Source organism: Pteropus vampyrus, unplaced genomic scaffold (assembly GCF_000151845.1).
Source record: "Pteropus vampyrus isolate Shadow unplaced genomic scaffold, Pvam_2.0 Scaffold36, whole genome shotgun sequence".
Taxonomy (NCBI): Eukaryota; Metazoa; Chordata; class Mammalia; order Chiroptera; family Pteropodidae; genus Pteropus; species Pteropus vampyrus.
This window is the reverse complement of record NW_011888817.1, coordinates 12,212,095-12,234,867: the sequence shown is the minus strand read 5'-3', so window position 1 is coordinate 12,234,867 and position 22,773 is coordinate 12,212,095. Positions and strand designations below refer to the sequence as shown.

The 22,773-nt window shown below is 49.5% G+C and overlaps 3 protein-coding genes and 1 pseudogene across 8 annotated transcripts in view; 2 read left to right on the top strand and 2 right to left on the bottom strand.

Moving 5' to 3' along the window:
* Positions 1-2,728: 2,728 nt before the first annotated feature.
* EVA1B (eva-1 homolog B) lies at positions 2,729-4,441 on the top strand. The gene is made up of 3 exons (XM_011357994.2): positions 2,729-2,926; positions 3,327-3,429; positions 3,722-4,441. Exons 2-3 carry the CDS (start codon positions 3,363-3,365, stop codon positions 4,153-4,155), a joined length of 501 nt encoding a protein of 166 aa, XP_011356296.1. The 5' UTR covers positions 2,729-2,926; positions 3,327-3,362; the 3' UTR covers positions 4,156-4,441.
* Positions 4,442-4,580: 139 nt separating this feature from the next.
* SH3D21 (SH3 domain containing 21) lies at positions 4,581-15,548 on the bottom strand. Of its 5 annotated transcripts, none has more exons than XM_023529382.1 (16): positions 14,581-15,548; positions 14,263-14,420; positions 14,105-14,168; positions 13,725-13,843; positions 13,398-13,488; positions 13,167-13,222; positions 13,029-13,074; positions 12,781-12,881; positions 12,574-12,660; positions 12,315-12,357; positions 6,930-7,023; positions 6,780-6,832; positions 6,581-6,675; positions 5,681-6,451; positions 5,482-5,545; positions 4,581-5,409 (listed from the first exon to the last, which is right to left on the bottom strand). In XM_023529382.1, exons 1-16 carry the CDS (start codon positions 14,582-14,584, stop codon positions 4,775-4,777), a joined length of 2,481 nt encoding a protein of 826 aa, XP_023385150.1. In that variant the 5' UTR covers positions 14,585-15,548; the 3' UTR covers positions 4,581-4,774. The 5 variants fall into 5 exon arrangements, with proteins under 5 accessions (XP_023385150.1, XP_023385151.1, XP_011356368.1 ...); XM_023529383.1 differs by having other exon boundaries at positions 4,581-5,397; XM_011358066.2 differs by having other exon boundaries at positions 5,225-5,409; positions 5,634-6,451.
* LOC111738243 lies at positions 11,249-11,367 on the top strand (annotated as a pseudogene).
* Positions 15,549-15,696: 148 nt separating the features above from the next.
* THRAP3 (thyroid hormone receptor associated protein 3) overlaps positions 15,697-22,773 on the bottom strand; it is a 40,407-nt gene continuing 33,330 nt past the window's right edge. Inside the window, exons 8-11 of one of the 2 annotated variants that reach the window (XM_011357992.2) lie at positions 21,723-21,910; positions 19,397-19,589; positions 18,818-18,961; positions 15,697-17,253 (exon numbers count right to left, since the gene is read on the bottom strand). In XM_011357992.2, coding sequence (XP_011356294.1) covers positions 17,032-17,253; positions 18,818-18,961; positions 19,397-19,589; positions 21,723-21,910 — 747 coding nt within the window. In that variant the 3' untranslated portion in view covers positions 15,697-17,031. The remainder of the gene's footprint in view (positions 17,254-18,817; positions 18,962-19,396; positions 19,590-21,722; positions 21,911-22,773) is intronic. The other variant, XM_011357993.2, reaches the window with a different exon arrangement.

The following is a 22,773-nucleotide window of genomic DNA, read 5'->3' as shown; positions in this document are numbered from 1 at the left end:
CCTCCAGGAGCAGCCAGAAGCTTCTTCCAACCCTCTAGGGCAAGGCTGCCACTTCTGCCACCTGGCCTGGCTTGGCCACATGCATCCCCCTGGAGAACACAGCAGTGTGGTTACAGTGTGTCCCTCTCTCTCAAGGGACCAGCAACCATCTCAACCCCTACTCTTCTCCAGCATGGCCACCTGCTTCACCAGGGCTGAGTCACACTGACCCACTCCAAACACACATCACACGCCAACCCAGACACACTTTTGTCTGTAGGTAGCAATACTCAGAGATATGCATAGCACAAGGATGCACAGCTTAACACAAACATATCCAAAATCTTACAGCCCCCATACACAAAGAGGCACATATGTGGACCCTCACAGAGACTCAGGTATGCGCCATACAGAAGCATAACATCTGCCAACACCCAGTTTGTTCGCACAAGCACAACCACAGCACACACTCATCTTCACATGGATAGTAGGCATTCAGCATATTGATATAACCATGGAAACTCACCGATAACCACAGCCAGTGGGCAGATTCTGGCCTCACCTTCACCTCTCAGCCTTATTTAACAAGACTGATCACTTTCTGGTCCTGGCCAGGTCTTCCTCCTGCCTCCGTTGTCTCTCCTAGCTGACTCCTCCTCCACAGGACCCCTCAATGTTGGAGCACCCAGAACTCAGGCTTCAGACCCCTTTCTCCTCTCTCCCTGCCCCTTAGGCGATCTCACTCACTTCCGGGGTGTTCAATACATCTTTGGTATTAAGGACTCGCAAAAAACATTTCCAGCACAGACTCCTTGGGGCTCCGCCTGCCTATCTGACACCATCCCCTGAATATCTACTGGACATCTCAAATCTATCTAAAATGAAACGCAGATTGCCCAAAACCTGCTCCCCATCTAAGTTTTTCTCTGGTGTCCAAGCCCAATATCAAGCAGTCATTCTATATTCCTTCTTCCTCACACGTACGCCCCATGCAGGAAGTCCTGTCCAGAATAGTGCCTGAATCTAATCCTGTCTCACCTCCTCCACTGCCCATCCCTGTCCAAGCCCTGGGCTATTGCTGGCCTGGATGGCCATCTGCCTACTCACTGCTCTGCTTCAACTCTTGCCCTGCAAGTCCCAGCCCATGCTGAGTCCCTACAGCAATCTCTCCAACGTGTAGCACTGAACCATGACACTCACCTGATTAAAACTCCAGGGGCTCCCCACACACTCACAGTAACATCTAAGCTCCTCCAATGGGCCTGCAGCATTTTCAAGGTCACCCATCACTCCCTTGCACCTCTCTAGGATCCAGCTCTCACCTCAGAAGTCCTCCCTCGAGATCTGGCCAGGTGTTCTCCATCATGTTTCCCTATTCCATCCTCTGAACATTCAGCAGCACCTAGAGTCTGTTCTTCATGTATTGTCTGTCTTTCTACCTACTGTCAGCTCCATGAGGGCAAAGATTTGTGTCCTGTTCACTGCTGAACCCCCATTACGAGGAAGTGCTAGGCAGAGTGCTCAGTTAACAATTGTTGACTGGCGGCTGTATGAATTTATACACAGGCATATCAACCCCCACAAAATGCTTAAGCAAATATAATAAGAAAACAGACACACAAATATACAGATCTGGGCAGAAATACCACCACATGCCCACAAAACAGATTAAACAGCCACGAAGACACCCAGGAGTCCCTTTCCCACCCCCATTGGAGTCTTAGTCCTTTCTCCATCTAGACCTGCCCTCTGCTTGAACCCAGTCTCAAGACTTGGAATGGGGGGGTCTCCAGCCTGGACAGAGAGGGGTGGTCACTGGCCCAGAGGCCTCAGGCAGCGCCTTCAGCTATGTCTGCAATTTCCTCTCCCCCCTTCCTTCCCTCCTCCTCCCTAAGGCTCCCGCCAAGAAGGCCTCCCCCTCACCCCAGCCCCAGCACAGGAAGGGGGGCCCACAGGGGAAGGGGGCTGGGAGTCTGTGCAGGAAGAAGACCCAGACCCACACACTGATCACACTACACATTGCATGCACAAGCCCTGAGCCCATGTGTAAAAGCATGTGCACAGGCAAGTTTAGGCAGGAGGGAAAGGCATCTCTGCCACACACTCTGGTGCAGAACACAGAGGCCAGCAGGCTGGGTTCTGACTGGCCTGGGCCTGGCTGGAAGCCCGAGTCCAGCATTCATTAACCCTGCTGACCAGAGCTGCGCCAGCTGGACACACTCACTGCCTGGGCCCTGGGAGGAGGGGATGAGAGTCCTCTCCCTGGATTGTGGGTTGAGCGTCTGGGAGAGGGCTGACATCTGGGCTGGGGGAGAGGGGCAGTCATTCCTGGGTGAGGGGGCTTCCTGGGAGGAAGAGCAAGGCATAGGGTTAAGAGCCCAGCCAAGTTCTTCGGTCAGAGCGCAGTGGGTTCAAGTGGTGGCCATTTGGTAAAGTTTTTCAATCTCTCTATAACTCAGTTAGTGTACTTAACCGCCAAATGGGGATAATGGCACTGCATTATAGGATTATTAGAAGGATTAAATGGAAGAATATTATAAAGAGTTTAGCCCATTGCCTGGCACCTAGGCAGAACTCCATCCTCATCATTATCATTATTGTTATTAGCAACCTGGGGGCGGGTCCCTGGAACCGGCCTCCCCAGTCGTTTCCTGCGGGGGACGCGGGGGACGCCCGCAGGCCTCTCTACCCCTCCTCTCCCCTTCCTCTGCCGGCCCTTTTCCTCCCCGCCTCCCCCGCCCCGCCCCGCCCCGTCCCTCCTCTTTCCTCGGAGGAAACTTTCCACCGGCTGGTCCATCTGCCGTGTCCGGTCCGTGCTGCCGCGGCCTGGGAGCCGAGCGGAGCGGGCGGAGCAGCCAGGACCTGACGGGAGGGAGCGGGTGGGCTCTGGGTGTGTGCCGCCGCCAGAGGCGCGGGGGCCGGGCCGCTGCGAAGCGGGGCGCTGACGGTGAGTGAGCCCCGGCCTGCAGGTCGGTGGGTCCCCAGGGGCGGGAGGGATGGGAGAGGGAGGCGGCCTCCCCTTCCTGGAGCTCTCCCACGGAAGGCGGAAGGCACCCGCGTCTCTCCAACATCCCGCTTTCCTGACGGCGAACCGGACCTCTTTGGGGGACCTAACGAGGAGGCTGAGCCTCCTGCGGCCCGCTCCCTGACCCCCATGTTGGAGGGCTGTCTGCGCGCCAGGAAGGGATCCCCAGACAGGGCCCACGTCTGCAACGAAGTCCGGGCGCAGCTCTTTCCAGGGTGGACCTGGGGCTGTTCTTCCAAGGAGAGGAACTGCTCCGAGGAAAAAGCGGGGCCAGGGTCAGCTTAAGGTTACGGATTAGGATCTGACCTTGTTAACCTCACAGGCTAACAGGGGCGCTGTCCCCACCACCCAGAGCAGCATGGATGCCCCCCGAAGGGACATGGAGCTGCTCAGCAACAGCCTGGCGGCCTACGCACACATCCGCGGTGAGGGCGGTGAGGGCGGCTCGGGGCATGCACCCTTCCCTTCCCCTCTGAGGCCCCATTCCGCTCCTTCCCTCGCCGCCCCTACCATTACCCGCCCCCCACCCGCCAGTCACCTACTCCCCCTTCTCCCCATCCTTCATTACCCTGCATTGCCGATTAGCGGCTACTTAATGTCCTTCAAATAGGGAGGGGGGGTGGGTACTGTCCTTGCCTCCCAGACTTAGAACCTGGAGCCTTTTGGGGACTTCCATCCGCCAGGGCCTCTCCGTGATTTCTGCCCTCTGACCTCCAGCTAACCCTGAGAGCTTTGGCCTCTACTTCGTGCTGGGCGTCTGTTTTGGCCTGCTGCTAACCCTGTGCCTGCTAGTCATCAGCATCTCCTGTGCGCCTCGCCCGCGGCCACGGGGCCCTGTGCCGCGCCGGGAGCCCCGCAGCAGCACCCTGGAGGCTGAGGACGACGACGATGAGGATGAGGCGGACACAGTGACGCGGCTGGGCCCCGATGACACACTGCCTGGTCCGGAGCTGTCTGCTGAGCCCGACGGGCCCCTGGGCGTCAACGTCTTCACGTCAGCAGAGGAGCTAGAGCGGGCGCAGCGCCTAGAGGAGCGGGAACGGATCCTGCGGGAGATCTGGCGCACCGGGCAGCCGGATCTGTTGGGCACTGGCACGCTGGGGCCCAGCCCCACAGCCACAGGCACCCTGGGTCGCATGCACTATTACTGACCCAGCGGCTCCAGCTGCAAGGCTCTCTGGTACTGGACATGCACAAGAGCTCACAGCTGCCCCAGGACTTTCGGACTGCCCCCGCCTGCAGTGGTATGGCGGCCCCGCCCCCACGGTGCTATTGGGCGTGGATCCCCACCCTCTGGGAGGCACCCTTCTCCAGTCCCACCAGAAAACCTTGGGGGGCCAGAAAACCATGGGGGGACAGCAGGACGCAGGGACCCCACCCCCACTCCAGGGGATGGTTAAAAGGTGACGTGACCAATGAAAGCTACATTGTCAGTGACTTAGTGTCCCTCTGTTAACCGTGCCCCCAATGTCCCCCAGGCTCCTGCCATGCAGGGAACCCCAGGGCTGAGACATTTGACTCTTTCACCAGGTTGACCACCTCCATCATTCCGTCCTCGGTACACATGCTTGCGTTCACTTCACAGATGGCAAAAACACACTCTACCACCTTACCAGTCTCATACAGAAGTATCACTCGCATTCCTTACCCACAAATGCATTCCTTATTGGCAAACACCTGGGCACATGTCACCCTGTCCCTACCAATGCCCTGGGTTCACGCATCACTGCATTCTCACACACACCCGTCCTCAGAACCCTGACCTTGTCGCTAAGGCGCTATTAGCCCCAGGGCAACCATGTGTGCCTGAGCTGGGCTGTGGAATTGGTGTCTGGTCCGAGGTGCGTTCCTGTGAGTCTTACCGAGAGGACAGTGTGGCCACCTGGGAGGGGTCTGGGCTCGGACGCTAAAGTGGGGCCCCCTGGCCCCTCTGGCGCACAGCTGGATTCCGGAATCCAGGCGGAAGGCAGAGCCCGGTCCGCCTGGGCCCCTCCTGCAGTCTGGCGTCGGAAGGAGACGCCCCCACCCCCACCCCCGCCATCCGGTGGGTAAAAATAGCCGCGCGCGCAAGCCTTGGGAACTGTAATGGGAGCCACATGTTGGCCAGATGTGCCCGGGAGAGACCGCCAGGAATGCGGAGCGCCGGGGGCGCCAGCCCCGCCCCGCCCCTGCTGCACAGGCCCCGCCCCCGCACGGACCAGGCAGGCGCTGCGTGCTTACACCGCAGTTTACTTTCTTGGGTTTCTGAAAGTCCCGTGCGCAAGGACAAGGGTGGCCAGAGCCAGCCTCCCCTCCAGGCCCCGCCATAGTCCCTCCCGGGCCCTCCCTCACTGCGTCTGCGTCTGCGTCTGCGCGTGGCTGGAGTCCCGACTCCAGGACTCCAGGGTCCTCCGCTTCATTTGAACCTAGTTGGAAGAGCGCGTCAGGGGCGGACCAGCCACCGCCCCCTCCCTATCGGGGAGCCGCACCCCACCCACCTCCAGCAACAGGCGCTTCTCCCTCTCGCTCTTCAGCTCCTCCCAGATGTCGGTCAACTTCCTTCTGTGGATGGGAGAGCAAGGGCAAGGGGTGGGCCGGGCTGGCTTAGAGCCCCCGCCCTTCTCCCTCACCCCTACCCCCTCCCACTTACTCCAGCTGCGCTCCCATCAGTTCCAGCGCCCTCCTTAAAGACTCCACCTGGTCCTGCAGCCTCATTATGTCATCTCGGTCACTTCTGCTGTCCGTAGGACTTTGCGGGACCAGTGAATGGAGGGTGGGAGTTTCTTGAGGGTCTGGAGTCGGCGTGGTAAGATGTAGATTCTTTTCAGCGGGGGCTACTTCTTTGAGGGGTACCTCCTCATTAGGGGTACTCTCATCCTTTGCAGGTGCCTCCTCCAGTAGGGTGGGGGCCTCATTTGGGGGATGCGCCCTCTCAAGGGCAGGCCTGAACCCTGGCTTAGCCTCAGACTGGAGTGCGGAGCTGTCCCTCTTATCCAGGGTGTGTCTCATCTTGCTGAGGTGGGGTTCCTCTGGTATGTGGACCTGCTTTCGGGACTGAGCCTTATTAACCAGAAGAGACTTGCCCTTGGGCAGGGCTGCCTCCAGAAAAAAAGGATGGAGCTGAGTGTCATCCCCAGTGGAGGCCTCTTCAGAGAGCATCTGCTTCTGGGTCAAGGCCTTTTGTGGGGTGGAGGCCTTGTCCCCAGAAGGGGCCACCTTTGGGCCAGGGACTTCATCTTCAGGTGGTTCACCTGGGGCAGGGACCTGATCCACTAAAACCACCCCGTCTGGGCTGCGGGCTTTGTCCTCCAAAGTTGGGGTCTCTTCTGGGGTGGGGGTCTTATCTGAAGTCAGGATTTCCTCTGGGCTGGGGGCCTTTTCCGGAGAAGAAATCTTCCGTGGGTTAGGGGTCTTGCCCAGAGTAGGGGTTTTATTCACAGAGGCTTTTGCTCGGCTGCTCCGCTCCTCCTATGGTGATGGGGTTGAGGTCTCAGCTGAGGGCTCCCCTTGGCCTGAGATCCTTCACCCTCACATACTACACCCCTGGAAAGAAGGCTCTGCCCAGTCTCCCCCTCCACCACATCGCGGGCCTCTCACCTGACTGGTTGCAGAGCGTTGCCGGGAAGCCTGGGTTCTGGATCGCTTTCTGCCAGGGTGGCCTGGACCCCCGCTGAGGAGGCTGCCATTGGAGCCTATGAGAGCAGAACCTCAGGGACTCAGGCCTAGTCTGACCCCAGGTCTCTCCCCATCTCTGTCCCCCAGTCCTCACCCCACTGACAGAGGCAGTGAGTCTTACCAGGGTCTCGGGAAGGGCGCTTCTGACCGTCTCCACCAGGAGTCCGAGATGGCCTGCAACATATCCCCATGAGACCCCAGGGGGTGGGGGACAGAGAGCAGCATTTCCTTTGTACCCTCATCCTTCCCCCAATCCCACCCTGCTCCTTACTTGGCTTTGCTGTGCCCAGTAGGGGCTGTCATCAGCTTCTTGACAGTAGGGAGGGCTGTTCTGGTCATCATCTTTTTTGGTTCCTTAATAGGAGCTGGGAGGGAAGAGGGGAGTGTGGCATTTGTTCACTCACTTGTCCATCCGAGAGTAGCTGGCCTTGTCCTGTGTTGTACACATGGGACTAGGGATAGGAGATCAATCGTATTTGACTTTGCCTCCTGGGAGCTCTGTGGAAGCTGACCACCCTTAGGCCACGGGGGCATAAGGAACTATGGAAGCACCTCGAAGAGTTGTCAGGAAAGGCTTTGTAGGGGAGATGGCTCTAAGTCCTGTCAGTTTTTTATCCAACTTTTTCTAAGACCTGCCCCTGTTTAGTGCCATGACCGCTTCCCTGGTTCAGACTTCGTCTTTGTCCTGGACCATGGCAACAACCTTCCAGTTCACCCTCCCTTAAACTTCTATCTCATTTACTCCTAAGAGATCTCACCCAGGCTTATGGGTTTAATTGTCACCATAAGCCAACAACTCTCAAATTTTCAACTCTAGCTCCTTCTTGTTCCCTGAACTACTGACTCATCTCTGACTGCCTTCTCATTATTTCCACTTGGACAGCTAACCAGCATCGCACGCTCAACAAACCCAAAACTAATCTCTTGCTTCCCAATCTCCTTGCCCCCTGAATCTTCCCCTTTCCCAGTGTTCCTCATCTCATCCATTCACCCACTTGCCCAGAAGACAAGATGAGGAGTCTTTTTTAACCCTTTTATACCCTTACACTGCACATTCAATCCATCAGTAAATCCTGTCCGCTCTACCTTTAAAACATGTCCTGAATCCAACCATGTGTCACCACCTCCACCACTAGGAACTCTAGATCAAGTTACCACTATCTTCACTGTACTATTGCAACAGCCTCCAACCCGGGCTTTGGCTGCACTCGCCCTGCCTATGGTGCGCTCTTACCCCAGCAGTCAGAGTGAGCTCATGTTCTATTGGAGAAGCAGACAGAAACAAAAGAAGTAAAACATGTAGTGTTACACAGTTATTAAGTGCTACTGAGAAAGAATAAGGGAATGTATAATTTTAAATGGGGTAGTCAAAGAAGGCCGCACTGAGAAGGTGACAGAAGAGTGAACACCTGAAGGAAGTCACACACAGTGACATTCATATCCATGGACATGCAAACAGCCAGCCACTCTGGCACATGCACACATGCTGGAATTTACTCACGCACGCATTATCATACAGATACATAAACAAATCCCCAGACACCGTGTCATAGTGAGCACAGATCCTACAACCAAGACACCAGGCTTTGAATTCCTGTTCCATGACTTGCCAGTTGTGTAAAAACTTGGGTAACTTAACTTCTCTGTGCGCCAATGTCCTCATCCACAAAACATGGATAACAATAGTACACATAGGGTTGTTGTGAAGTTTGAGGGACTTAATCCATATGAGAGACTTAGAAAAGTGTCTGGCATATAGTCAAAGCTCAGTAAATGTTAACTTTGACTTCTGCTTCTTGTATTATGGCTGATTGGGTGCTCTGTGGGGCCCTCCCACTAGAAAGCAATAATATCCCACTTGGGATACAATTTGGGGGCACCATTAGACTTATAAGGGGTAGGGGAGGGTCACAGAACAAGGAGAAACCGGGGCCAGAATGGTGGTAAGAGAGCAGGTGTCCCGGGTTCTGCTCCCCTGGTTCACCACGGGCCCAAAACTTAGTAGCCACACAGCAGTGAGACCTGTGCACCACTTTCTTCTGGAGAGCTGAAGTGGTCTCTGGTGGTTGGTGCCCTCTGGCTAATGGCAGAAGTATAATTAAGTCCTCCCTGGAAGAAGTTTTCCCCTGCTTAGGTGTACAAGACTCCCACAGATTGAGATCAAGTCATGAGCTCACACACAAAGATCATAAAACACATGAGAAAGCAGGCCACCGAGAGCGGGAGTGAGCAGATATAACACACAGCAGATACTGGAATTGTCAGGTAGAGAACACGGCACTGCTCTGTAATCACTGAAGAAATAAAGAATGAGCCTGCAACAAAGGGACCATCAGGAATAAACAGACATATTTGGGAAAAAAAAAAGAAAGGAAGCTAAACTACTAAAGATGAAAATCAGCACTCTTGAAAGAAAGTGCAATGTATAGGTTAAAGAGAGTAAACATTGGCAAAAAGCTATAGAGAGAATTAATAAACTAGAAGTATAGTGAGAAAGGAGTGAAAAATTTGAAAATCTTCAAAGGAATGGATAATAGAAGCAAGGCTTGGATTAAGGCTGAGTAAGGTGATGGATAAATCGGTACCCCGCAGGGCAACTTATAAAGCTGGATGAAAAATGACAAAGCTACTATTTCGGTACTCTGGAAATTGATAATCTGAGAAGCGTTTATGCTTAGTGGTGTTCTTGCCTATCCCTCCCCACCATCTTCCTCCCCCAGCTTGGTACATGTAGACTTCCGGCAGAGTGGGGCAGGTTGCGGATCGGCAGCTTCACTGCCATGGTTGAAGGGAACTCAGTTAATCTGAGGAGTAACCTTGGATTTGACATTGGGTTCAAAGACAGAACACCAAAAGCCAAGCAACCAAAGAAAAAATAGATAAATGAGATTTCATCAAAATTTAAAATTTTTGTGCATCAAAGGACACCAGAATAAGAAAAAAAGAACTACTTTAAAATATTGTAAAATAATTATGATTAACATAGTCTAAACTCACCAATTTATCACTAAAGACAAAGACTGACAGACTACAGTGAAAAAACAAAGGTACTTTCTAGATATCTGTTGTACAACAATGTACATAATTAATGCTAAAAAAATGAGTTAAGATGGCCAATTTTATTTGTTTTTTTACCATAATTTTTTTAAAAAAGATATAAATGATTTTTTAAATTACTTGAATATATTTACAACTCTGGTGAGATTGAACAAGGAAAAAAGAGGAAAAAATCTTAGAAATAAAGAGACTAACTACAGAGACAGATGAGATATAAAAGATTATAAGAGAATATTATGAACAACTTTACACAAATAATTAGAAAGCATCAATCGAATGGGTAATTAAAAATCTGTAACTCACAAAACTGATTCAAAAATTCTAGCCAGATTTTTGGCCAGCCATTGTTATCCAGGGACCAGGAGACCAAATGCTGTCTGTCTGAGTCTCCTAAGGCGCAAGATTTCTTCCCCTCTGAGTTTAAGGTGAAGCCATTTGAAGAGCAGTTGTAAAGGGGTCTTTGCAGATGTAATCAAGTTAAAATGAGCTCATATTGGATGAGGCTGGACCCTAAACCAATGACTGGTGTCCTTATTAGAAGAAAGAAATTTGGACACAGTCACACAGGCCAGAAGACCACATAAAGACAGAAGCAGAGAATGGAGTGATGCATCTACAAGCCAAGGACTGCGAGCAACTACCAAAAGCTAAGAGGAGGCAAGGAAATATTCTTCCCCAGAACCTTCACAGAGAACGTGGCCATGCCGTCTTGATTTCAAATTTCTAGCCTCTAAAAATGTGATAAAGTTTCTGTTATTTTTAAGGCACAAAGAAAGAAAGAAAAGGACAGAATTTTAGCCAGACTTACTTATCTTATAACTATCAAAGAAATTTAAGTATGTTTTTTCCTATAATGGAAAAAAACAGGGCCAGATGAATTTACTGGCAAGTTTTACCAGCTTCCTTGGAAAGATGATTCCCATCTTATATAACATCTACCAGATAATTAAAAAACAAAATGCATACTCCTTAACTCATTTATGGAGCAGTATAACATTGATAATCAGATGAAGACAGTAAAAATACATGTAAAAATCTTAATAAAAACTGGGAAAGTATTCTAATAGTATATGAAAAGGTAATAAACCATGATCAATATGAATTTATCCCAGGAATGCAAGGGTGGCTTAATATTAGAAAATTCTACAAATGTCATTCATCACATTGACAAATTAAAGGAGAAAAGCCATATAATCATTTTAAAAGATTCATATAATCAACTTAAGAAAATCTGACATGGGTCTTGATAAAAATTCTAAGTAAACTAGAAAGAGAAAGGACCTTCCTTAGCCTGACAAAAAGATATGTACAAAAGATCTAAGCAAACATCACTGTTAAAGAGGAAGTTAGAAGCATTCCATTTAAAATCAAGAACACGGTAATGATATTCAGCTTCACTACTTCTATTCCATATTGTATTGAGATCCTAGCCACTACCGTGAAAAAAGAAAAAAAAAGGCATAGGGGACCAAATTTGTCATTATTCACAGATGACATGACTATCTTCATAGAATATTTATTAAGAATCTATAGGTCTATGGCCATGCCACCCTGAACGTGCCCGATCTTGTCTGATCTCAGAAGCTAAACAGGGTCAGGCCTAGTTAGTACTTGGATGGGAGACCACCTAGGAATACCAGGTGCTGTAAGCATTTAAAAAAAAAAAGAATCTATAGATAAATTACTTGGAAAAAATCAGTTCACCATGGCTGGCTATAAAATCAGTATACATAAATCAATGCATTTCTATATTCCCATAATAAACAGAAGGATATCTAATTTTTTAATGATACAATAAAAACTCTAAGGTATCAAGGAATCAACACTATAAAAATTGTGTAAAACTCACATGCAGAAAATAATAAAAGATGCTGGAACAACAGACTGTCCATATGGAAAAGGTTTAATTGGATTGCCCATTAAAATCAATGCTACAGAGATAAAAGCACATAAAAATGAAAAGCAACACTTTAAAAGTCTTAAAGAAAATATCAATAACTCTCTTTCTGAACTTGGGGCAGGAAGGATTTCTTAAGAAAAAACATGCTAACCATTAAAGATAAGATTGATATGTTTGCATTAAAAGTAAGAACTCTTGTTCATCAATAAAAATCATTAAAAAAAGAGAAGACAAGACACGAACTAAGAGCAAATATTTGTAACATGTATAACCTACACAGGATTGGTATTCAGAATATAAAAAGAACTCCAACATATTATTACTAACTAGGGAAATGCAAATTAAGTCCACAATGAGATGCTATTTTGTACCTATTAGTTTCATAAAAATGAAATCTGGTTAATACCAAGTGTTGAAGAGGATTTGAATCAATAGGATCTCTTACACGAATGGTGGAGTGTTGAAGTGTAAAATCACTTTGGAAACCAAATTGACTTTACCTCATAAAAGTTGAACATTTACATACCCTATAATCTAGCAGTGCCACTCCTAGAATTATATCCTAAAGAAGCAATTATAACTACATACCATAAGCTCCTATGGGGTTGTACTGAACCACTGAGGAGCTGTGGGTATTTATGGACAACTGCACCAATGGATCTCCCAGTCCCCCTAATCCCAGGCTTCCCGGGCACCCACCTGATTCTTGGGATACTACTTTTCGTGGGGCCAGCTTCTTGATCTGCGCAGAAAAGAAGTATCAGAATCCGAAGAGAAACCGCCGCATTTCTAGTATCAGAATCTGAAGAAAAGCCCCTGCATTTCTAGATCTACTCTCATTTAGGGGTGACCCTCCAGCTGTGCCCCATGAGCACCAAGACCCACAACTTTGTCTGGAGTAGCCTGTCCCCACCGCCCACTACCACACACACACTTGAGTGTCTGGCTCTGTACTCACTGGGGGTGGTGGGAGCACAAAGTTGTCTGGGAAAACTCCTCTTCTGCCTTGAGACTCTCCTTCCCACCAGCCCATATCCTCTGTGGTCTGGGAGAGAAAGATACTGTGGGGAAAGTGATCCAGGTCCCCAAGCTCCTTCCTCCCCAGGTCCCACCCCTTCTCAACTTGCCCTTCCCTGTGCCCTCCCCTGCCCTGTGCCTTTCATACCTTCCTCAGTACTTTCACCACGTCCCCCCTTCGCAGTGCCAACTCATCTGGGGCCTCAGGGTGGTAGTCAAACAGGACCCTATAGGTCTCGGGGCAGGAAACTAAGGGGAGGTCAGTCCTCTGAAGTCAATTCCCCTCGCCAAATCTGTTAGCAGCTCCCTCCTCCCTCAGCCTAGCTGGGTCCCCACCCCCAAGGTCAGAACAGCTTGCGGAAGAAGGTTCCAAAGGACACTTTGTCTGGTGCTCACCTGTCCGCAGGTAGTCTGGAGGGCTGTCATAGGTCAGGCTGCTCAGCTATTGAGGGCGGGGTAAGGGAGGAACAAAAGCTGAGCCTCCAACTCCCCTATGAGGGACACACCACCTCTGTGCCACTCTACCCAATTTACCTTGGGAGGCCGCTGGGGCTCAGGGCTGACTGATGGCATGTCTGAGTTACCAAGGCCTAGTGGGGGATAGGGAGGTTAGAGGGATGTAATTCACAGGTTACATCATGGGAGAGGTCAAAGGGGTCACAGGGTCAGGATGTGTGGATCACAGGTTCAGGCCACTGAGAGGGTCATTGGAGACTGCAGAGTCTGGTCACAGGGTCTCACGGGGTCACAGGGTCCAGGTCTCACTTGGGGGCCCACTGTCCAGCAACTCCACAAAGTTGGACGGGAAGGCTCCCAGCTGCCCGTTCTTCTTCCCCAGCCACCAGCCGTCCTCAATCTGGGGAAGGGGGAGGTCGCAGGGGCATCTGGTTCTGACTCAAGGACCTCTCTATTAATCGTACACACTTGATTCTGCCCCAATTCTACCGGATGACCCCTCCTCCCTTGCTCTCTCTTTCCCATCTTTACGCCCTTCACCATTCCCATCGCCCACACCCTCACTTCATCCATTGCCCTTCACCCGGGACGAGCTCCATATCTCCCCTAAACCTTCTCATTACTTCACTCCCTCACCTCCTTTATCACTTCCACAATATCCCCAGCTTGTAACTTCAGCTCGTCCACCTGCTCTGGGTTATAGTTGAAGTTCACTTTGCACCATCTTTGGGGACCCCGAGATTTGGCGAGGCGACCTGGGTGGGGGAAAGTGAGCGAGGCCGCTTGAGCTCGATGCCCCTGTCCGCTGAGCTGGAGGAAAGGCGGGGGCTGCCAGGGCCCGTCTAAGTACCCTAGGCCCCGCCCTAGGGCGGAGCATTGTGCTCAAAAGCCAATCACAGGCAGCAAAGCTGCTGAGGGGCCCCGCCCAGAGCCGCGCCCGTCGTGGGGAGCAAGGGGGTCAGGGTCTACCGGACGGCGCCTGGTCTGCGTGCCCGCCCACCCGCCCAAGCGCTCACCTCGGCGGCGCGCACAGCGTGGTTCCGGGGCCTCCCCCGCGCCACGCAGTGTCTCCGGGATCTCCTGGAAATGAGAGCACAATGGAGGGGCCTCTCAGTTCCCCGGGGTGCGCGCTGAGACACCCCCGTCTCCAGCCTGCTCTCCGGCCCAGCCTCACCTGCACCAGGCGCTCGGGAAAGAGTCCACAATGGCCCCCTAGCTCTCCACGCAACCAGCCCCGTGTGGGTCCTTTGCACACCTGCTGGACCACGTCCCCGGGCGCCAAACTCAGCTCGCCCTCCTTCTGCGCGCGGTATCCGGCCAGGACCAGCACCTCTGCGGGCGGAAACGCGGCTCAGAAGGGCCCAGTCGGGGCCGCCTGTGCATGACGCGAGTCCTGCTCGGACAGCGGAAGAGCAGGGTGGTGGTGTACAGGTTTTTGCTACCATTTCCACACGTTCGCGTAGAGGAGCCACCCCAAACCCTCTGAACATACCCATGGCTTGCGGGCCGCCCTCCAGAGCCGGGCAGGGAAGGTAGTGCGATCCAACCGGCAGCCGAGTACTGGGCCGGTGCAGGCTGGGACGAGCTGCGAGTGTAGCAAAGGAGGCGGAGACAAGAGCGGATAGGTCGGGCTCCCGGTGCTGGAAGTGGGTGTAGGAGAGGGGGTGGCCCGGCTCAGCAGGTTCAGCCCCCAACCCAGAGGCGAGGACTCCAGAACCTCCGGCCAGTGCTGGGGTTACAGTTACCCCACCTGCTCTTGTCTGCCTAGTCACTTAAATTCTAGTCTAGCCATCTTCTCGCCTTCCAACCTTGGACCGGAGGCTCCCACCCACCTTTTGCAGCCTTCCCCGCCTATCCTAGCTGGCGAGGTTTTAGCTGCAAGGGAAGAAGGGAGAGGCACATACCAGGATGCCTCCCCTCACTCCCGGCAGGCGACAACCGCTCCAAGGCGGGCCCTGGGTGGAAGGGCGTGGTTGCCCTTCTGCGCACAAAGCTGCTCATGGTATACTCTGCTTTTCCCTGGGAGGTGTATTCCTCCTTGACCCCTGCCAGGGGAAGAGGAAATTTGCAAAGATGCCTCGTTTGGTTTCAGAAAACACTATCGGATTCTCCTGGGGTGGGGTGAGTGGCAGGGGAAGAAAGAGACTTTAGGTCTCAATGCTTTTGCTGGCTACAGCCAAGCCCAGAGCTGGTGAGTAGTTTAGGGCCCACCTAGTGCCCATGCCACGTGGGCTAGGCTCTTTAATATTCCAGTTCAGTGAAAAACATAGAAGGCTGAGGCTGTTATTCACACTCTATGGTCCCTGCCCTACCACCATGGAAGACAAAGTCCTTGTTCATGACACCACTGTGAAAAAATCTGGTTCTCCTGGAGCGTCCAAGGTACAAGATGAAGCAGAACCTTCATGGGCATGAGTTTACTAGCCAGCAAAGGGCTGGCTGAGGCTCCTCCCAGAACAAGTGAGTGTGGTGGCTGAGAAACCGTCTGGGCCCAGCCGCAATAGACATTTTGTCTTTCAGGTTCTCTTGAAGCTGCTATGGGAGATACCCACCAACCCCCAACACGCACACACACCCAGGGTGACAATGACCAGAGCCCATTTACATCTGCGACTTCATTTATTTATTTTATTTGCAGGAGGAGTTGAAACAAATTTTAAGAGTTTTTTTTTTCCCCCTAAACATGAATCATTCAAGTAAAACCAACTTAACTATAGAAATGTAGCAAAGTAAGGGGAAAGTAGCACAACAACCCAAGAGGCTAAGGTTGGGAGGGGAAGAGGTGGGTGCAGTCCGCATATACCATATGCATAAACGCCATATGATTCACCTGCTCAGGACCGCCTCCCCAGAAGGCAAGCACAAGGACCCATTTTAAGAGGATGTTTTCCCCAAACATCTGAGAATATTTCAACTTAAAGCTTAAAGTTAAAAAGAAAAAAAAAGATAAAGAAAACAAAGAAAACCCCACAAACCACCCAGCCATAACCACCTTCCTTAATTGATCATAGGAGTTTCTTTTCATTTTATAAAAAGATTAATAAAAAATATTGAAAAAATTATTTTCTCATCTTATATTTGTAAAGATAATAGAATTCAGAAGTTTCTTAGAAAACAGACCAGAAACTGCCGTCCAGTTTCCACCCCTGTTGCTGAGAGGATCAGCAGGACTAGAAAGTTGGGACACTGGAGCTGCTGGTGGAGACTGGGAAGCCCAGCCCAGAAGAAATCAGAAAATACTGGGGGGAGGGGGCACGTGGGGCGTGGTTAGGAGCAACACCATGTGATGCATGGTTGCGTAGATAGGGGAACACAAGGTGGTCAGAAAGGCCTTGAACTCCTCCTCGACATACAAAACCGATTTTTACAAAGATCCAAGCAGTTTGGTCCCAAACTGAGGTGAACATTTCAATGTTTATTCACATGCTTTGTTTTCTCTTTTAAGAATCAAAGTTGCCCAAATTAAATCTTTCTGCTAATGTTACTACATATGCCTAAAAGAAAAAAAAAAAGACTTTTAAAACCAGGATAGGGGAGAAGAGATTAAAAATCATCAAAGTAGTTTTAGCTCCAAATGAAATGAAATTAAGAATAAAACTGATGGTTTCTAATAGGGAACAAACCAAAATCAAAGTATCGCTCTCCCCTCCCTACCCCAGCCCCCACCCCACACACCAACAACAAATGAGAAACACAGCTAAAGCCCAAAGTGTTGTATTCTGCTCAAGAGCTGGGCCTGACCCCAGGCTCCATGGCCGGCCACCTCTGTCCAGTGGGACACAGCGCCAAGGATGCTTTTGGCTGTAGTAGGATTCTGCATGGCTGGTGGGGGGTAGGGTTGGGGCTCATCAGAATCTTCTTGGGGCTCATCTGTTTAGCTTTTCACCAGCCATCTTCCCAGCGCCTCTGTTCCCCTGGGCAAGGGTTCTCATGAGAGTGGCCCCTACTCAGTGGTGGGCTGTAAATTGTCCTTCTCTTCTCGGTTCTCTGTCCCACTCTCGTCATCTTCAATCTCGCCTTCTTCCCCACTGAACTTGTCATGGGCCCATTTAGGGCTGGTGCTGGATTTCCGGAACATGAACCGGCCTCGACCTCGGGGAAAGGCTCCTCGGCCACGGCCCCGGCTCACCCACTTCTCACTGCCTTCTCCTTCCCGGTCGTCATGCTGAGAGAAAAAAACATTGCCATCAATGCCAGAGTGAACCCAATTCTCTGTATTCACCCCAAAATGACTTTCTCAAAAGAACCTATGTCCTGACCCACTTTTTGCTCCTCTTCTGTCCTCCCTATTCCCCGCTCCAAAGATGCTATTACTGATTCGGATCTAAGAGAATATTTAGGTGGGTGCCTTAGGAATGCTAAAGCAGTAGCTTGGGCATCATAATGATGATGATAAAATCTTCACTGAGCACCAAAAGACCTTTACATGTATTATCTCATTTAATCCTCTCATCTACCCTATTATTATCACTCTCTACTATGCAAATGAAGAAGAGGCTTAGGAACTTGGAAATCCATATTATTTAGCACATCATCTCTCAGAGAAAGCCAATCACGCCAAAATACGAAACTGATCTTGGTTGTTACGCAGTTAACAGAGGAAGCAACAATCAGAATACATAATTGGGACTTCCACTCTTCCTGACGTTCCCCCAGCCAAGAACAGACAGTAAGACCAAGAGCAAATGATCTGCTTATGGTCTCAGCCCAGTTAGTGGCAAAGGGAGGACCAGAACCCAGCCTCCCCTCTTTATCTTATATCTCGCCTCTTTCATTTTAGGCAAAGAGGCAGTATGGCAAGGTAGGAAAAAAACACCACCTACATCTCAAACAATCCTTGTTCTGATGATCTAATGAGGAAGAAGGGATCCAATGAAAGAATAAGAAAAAATTCTGAAAACTAAAGAACGTGGAAAAGTAGAAGTCATTGCTACCTCATCAGCTCCATCTCTTCAGAGTGTAAAGCACCCACCAATGCAAGCAGGGCTGGGCTCCTGGGGGTCAGCTCAGTGAAGGGCCAGCTGCTTCCTACCAGGGTTGCTTGCTGACATGCCTAAATGCATCAGGCCGGCTATGCGGCTTCAGGTGGCAAACGGGCTGGGAAAAGGGCTGTGTATGGCCTTTAATTCACCCCCTCCCCCATAGCAGTCCCACTCTAGCACCTATCTTGGGCCCAGCTAACATTTCCCTACTCTAGATATAGTTTCAAGTTTCCTCTAGGAGTCTCAGAGGAGGAGAGAGGCCCATAAGGTGCTTGGTACTTGAGAATGACCATCAGCTTAGATGACAGAAGCCCCAGTGGCATTTCATTTTGGAGACAGAGCCTCTTCCTCAAAGAGATCCTGAGCTGTCTTTCTTGTCAATCCTGCAGTGGGAGTGACATAGTGGAACTGTGGCCTAAGGGGAGGGTTACAGCTCTTCTCTTGCTTGAGTAGAGGCTGGAGGGAGGCCAAGGTTGGGGTGGGTGAGTAGTAAAACAAGTTCACAGACTAAAAGGAAAGAGCAACCCTTCTTGTTTATCCTGCAATCCGTAAACATCTCCGATGATAAATCCTTTTAAGGTGAGGACCGCCTCTCTAGAACACTCCTATTGCCAGCACTTTACTGTCCCCACAAGTACACATCCCCCTCCCAGTGCAAGATGCCTACACACATATTTAATCAGACTGACTGAAGCCTTGATATGAGCTACTGTGTGTGGCCCTTCCTGATCATCCCCAGACGCATACCAGGTAATACTTCTTGCTTTTCGGTGTGTACTCAGGGTCCCATTCCTCCTCCCGGTTTCTCTTTTGAAAATCATTGTTGCTGCTGCTGTTGTTGTTGCCAGAGTAGTTGCCTCTGCCCCAGCCTCTCCCTCTGGCTCGAAATTGCTATGACAATAAACGAGGAAAAGGAACAAAGAACCACATCAGGAACAGGGAAAAACAACATTCTGAGTTCCAGTCCAACACTTTTCTAGCACAGAACAGACAGCTGTCTTCCAGTCAATATGCTGGTCATCTGGTTTCTAGCCATTCTCTTTCTGTTCATCTTAAGTTTATAGCCTAGACAGAGGACAACTTGGCATAGGACTTCCCAAAGAGCCAAGCACCCAGCAGCAGCCAAGATATGTTAGGAAATTCTGAGTCGAGAAGCCCTAAAAGATTCTCTAGCTCACTCATTATGATTTAAAAAATACAAATGGAAAGCCTGGGTAACAAGAAACCACAGATTCTGAAGGGCAACCAAACTGGTATTCTGATAAACACATAACTAGAATTAGTGGGAGCAGGGACTTAGAGAAAAGGGGAGGGGCAGGGTCTTACAAAGGCCCCTCGAGCTCTGCCTCTTTCACTTGGACCCACGAAGTCTTTGGTCCCCAGTCTCGATTTGTCAAAGCCCGTGGTGCTCTCCTCTCTCTCCTCCGTCTCTTCAGTGTACTCCTCCGCTTTGTAGGAGTGGGATGACTGAGAGGAAGAGGATGATGACCTGGACCGGTCTCGTGCTCTCCGGTGCTTCCTATGAGAATAGAAGAGCCAGGGAAATCAATAAGCCTCTAGGGTACAGCCCTTGGCTAGGTAGGGCCTCCTGGATAAGCAGCACAGGGCACTTGGGGGTCTGTCCGTGATGAAGATGAATAACCTAAAAGACCCCAACTCACCCCCAACTTACCCACCCGAGTAACCTGGGGAGCTTCCTCCTAATTCTGTCAGTCATATTCAGTGACACATCTGTCTGAGCCTGTGATGAACACAGGGCATATACATAAGGAGGAACGAGAGTCAATGGCCTCTGGTAGCTCAGTTTAATACATATGCATGAACTAGAAAAGCAGAAAGAAACTAACACTATACTGACTCCAATGTATATGGTACTGGGACAGAGGCTTTATATATTACCACCTGTTTGTGCTTTACAGTACTTTTATTTCTCATAGGAAGAACACTACCCGTCTCGTGGGGTTGCTCTAAAGATTCAAAAAAAACAATGTACTTAAATACTTTATACTGACATATGAGGCATACAGTAAATGGCAACTATGATTATTCAGTATTATTCTCCCATTTTGTAGATAGGATTCAGGTGACAGAGATGAGCAGAACCTGGATTCGAACCTAGCTTTAATTATACCACTATTTCACACACCACCACCCACTGAGCTCAAACAGGTTGTGCTGTTAAGCAAAGGGTCTTGAGAAACTTTTCCCAGAGTTACTGCCCTCCCCCTTCCCTTCATCTGAGGGAAATTACAGACTAGAGAAAATTAGACTACTGCAATGAGTCACTGTCTACTTTCTAGAGGTCAGTGCCAGCCCTACGTCTAGGTTAGGTTGTTACCAGCTGCCTCAAAGGCGGCAGAAGGGCCAGGCTCTCAGGGGTAGAGGAAGACTTATAAGGAGAAATCAGCCAAGTGTTGACTGTCCTCCCTTCCTTCATCCTCCTCCATTATGAAATGAAAAGCACCTTGCCCCTTTCTCCTGTCCTCCACATTTGAAAAGCTCAAAATCTAAAATATTTGAATCCTACTAGCATTTGCTCATAAAAACAGAAATCTAAGTTACTGTCACAGGATTCTTATAATTTAGACATATAACTGACTCCTAAAAATTGGTGTTATTTCAAGAGGTTTTTAAAGATCTGAGTCCCAGCACAGCCTTTTCATGTGCTCCAGAGAAAGGAATCAGGATCAGTAATCTGAATCCAACCCTGAAATACTTGAGGGGTTCTGCTCCTTTTCCACCAGTGGCAGCACTGAGATCTACTGCACCACCACTTCCATTTCCTGTCAAGGATTATCATTATCAGGTCCTTCATCAATGGGCAACCTTGAAGTTGCTAGGCCTCCTAATGCATAAATAACAGTGGAACAGAAGATCAGAGCTTTGATGTCAACTGATACTTCTGTGATCTTAGACAAATCATACTCAGTTTAGCTTCTTTATCATTTAAATGGACAAACTGGGTTATCACACCAACTGTCCAACTTATCTCAAAGGATCTGATGATAATCAGATGAATATGAAAATGCTTCTCAGCTTAAGTTCAGAAACTGCAAAAATGGTGTTGCTCCTTATGGGAAGGTGTGGGGCTTCGATTCTCCTACATTTAATGAGACATGATTAAAAAGTCACGGAACTTTGAAAAATGTAAACAGAAATGACAGGACCTTGGCATGAATGCTGCCCTATGAAGTTCAACAACATTACCTTCGGAACTAGTTTAAAGGGCATTTAAGATCAACAATCTTGTCTTATCTAGTTCCACAGTTTCTCTGACCAGTGTATTATTACCTGATTTTAAGCCATTTCTAAAAACATAACTTCCCCATGAAGATTTGTGATGAGAAAGAACATACATGTCTAAAATAACTACGGAAGGAATTCCCAAATGATTCTCCACACCGTCCCTATAGTTAACTCCTGATCTCCCACGGGGCCTTCGTTGAACAAGGATGATCACACCTACTTTGATGCAAAAGTTGTTTTCATATTAGGGACCTTACTTGACAGTTGGGGATATAAAAGAAACTGTACAAACTGCTATCATTCCTAACCCTGAAGTTCTCTGGCTTGGAAGGTCTGGTATATAGCCTAAAGTGGGCAGCCGAGACTCCACTCAGGAGTCTGGATGAGGTGACAGGGGTTTACGTACTTCTGCTTCTTTGATCCTTTATGGGGTTTCTCGGTTTTCTCAGCTGATCTTTCCCTCGAGTGGCTTGAGTCTCTGGAATCCACCGATTCTCTTGATTTGCCTCGTTTAAGATCTCTCTCCTTATGTTTTTTACGCCGTTCAATATCAAGGCGGAGATCAACAGGATCATCTTTGTATTTTCCCTCAGCCTGTCAAAAGAGATATCAAAATGAAGGTTTTTGGGATTCAGGGCTGCCAACTCAATCACCCTATAAACTGTTACTACTCTAATGGAGTGGTGTAGAGAAAGCACTAGGAATGTGAGGCACCTCACCCAAGTTTGGGAGGGATGCAGATGTCCCAAGAAGTCACTTCATGAGAATCCCTTACAGAGCCCAAACCAGTTCTCTAGAGTAATGATGATGACAGCCTCCTAAAAATGCTATATACTGAGCTGGCTTTGTTTCCTCTGTCGCCCTGTAAAGATCTGACTGGCCTACAAGGTGAGAAGGCCAACATCAGCTCTGGAAGGTGGTTGGCTTTGGCTTAGTCACCACCACAAATGGGAATCCTCCTATTATCCTTCCCCCGCCTACACTGTGGCAGCCACCCCAGGCTTAGCCTCTACTGGGAATCATTTTTGAGTACTGAGTTCGACAGTGAGAGGCTTGAGCAGCCTTTCGAAATGTGTGGTTGTAATGAGAAATTTCTCTAGAGAGAGAGTATCAAAAACTGTAATGGAGAATTCATAAAGTGGCAATACCAGGTTAAAAGTTTATTTAAAAAAAAAAAAATTTTTTTTTTGCTAATCTTTGCTAATAATCAGGGCATGTATACTACAAATACAGTATGAGCCCAGCAGCAGTTGCCTTCCACCCTAAACCAGCACAGCAAGGGTTTCAATAGTTTTTAGGAAACTCAGTGAGAGCAGAGATGCAAAGTGGTTTTAGGAACATTATACGCTAAGACCTCTCATGGGAAATGAGCAGTTCAATCTGTATTAACATTTTACTTCCACAAACTAGTAAGCTTTTTGTTGAAGTCAAGTTTAACTTTACTAATTAAGAGTGGT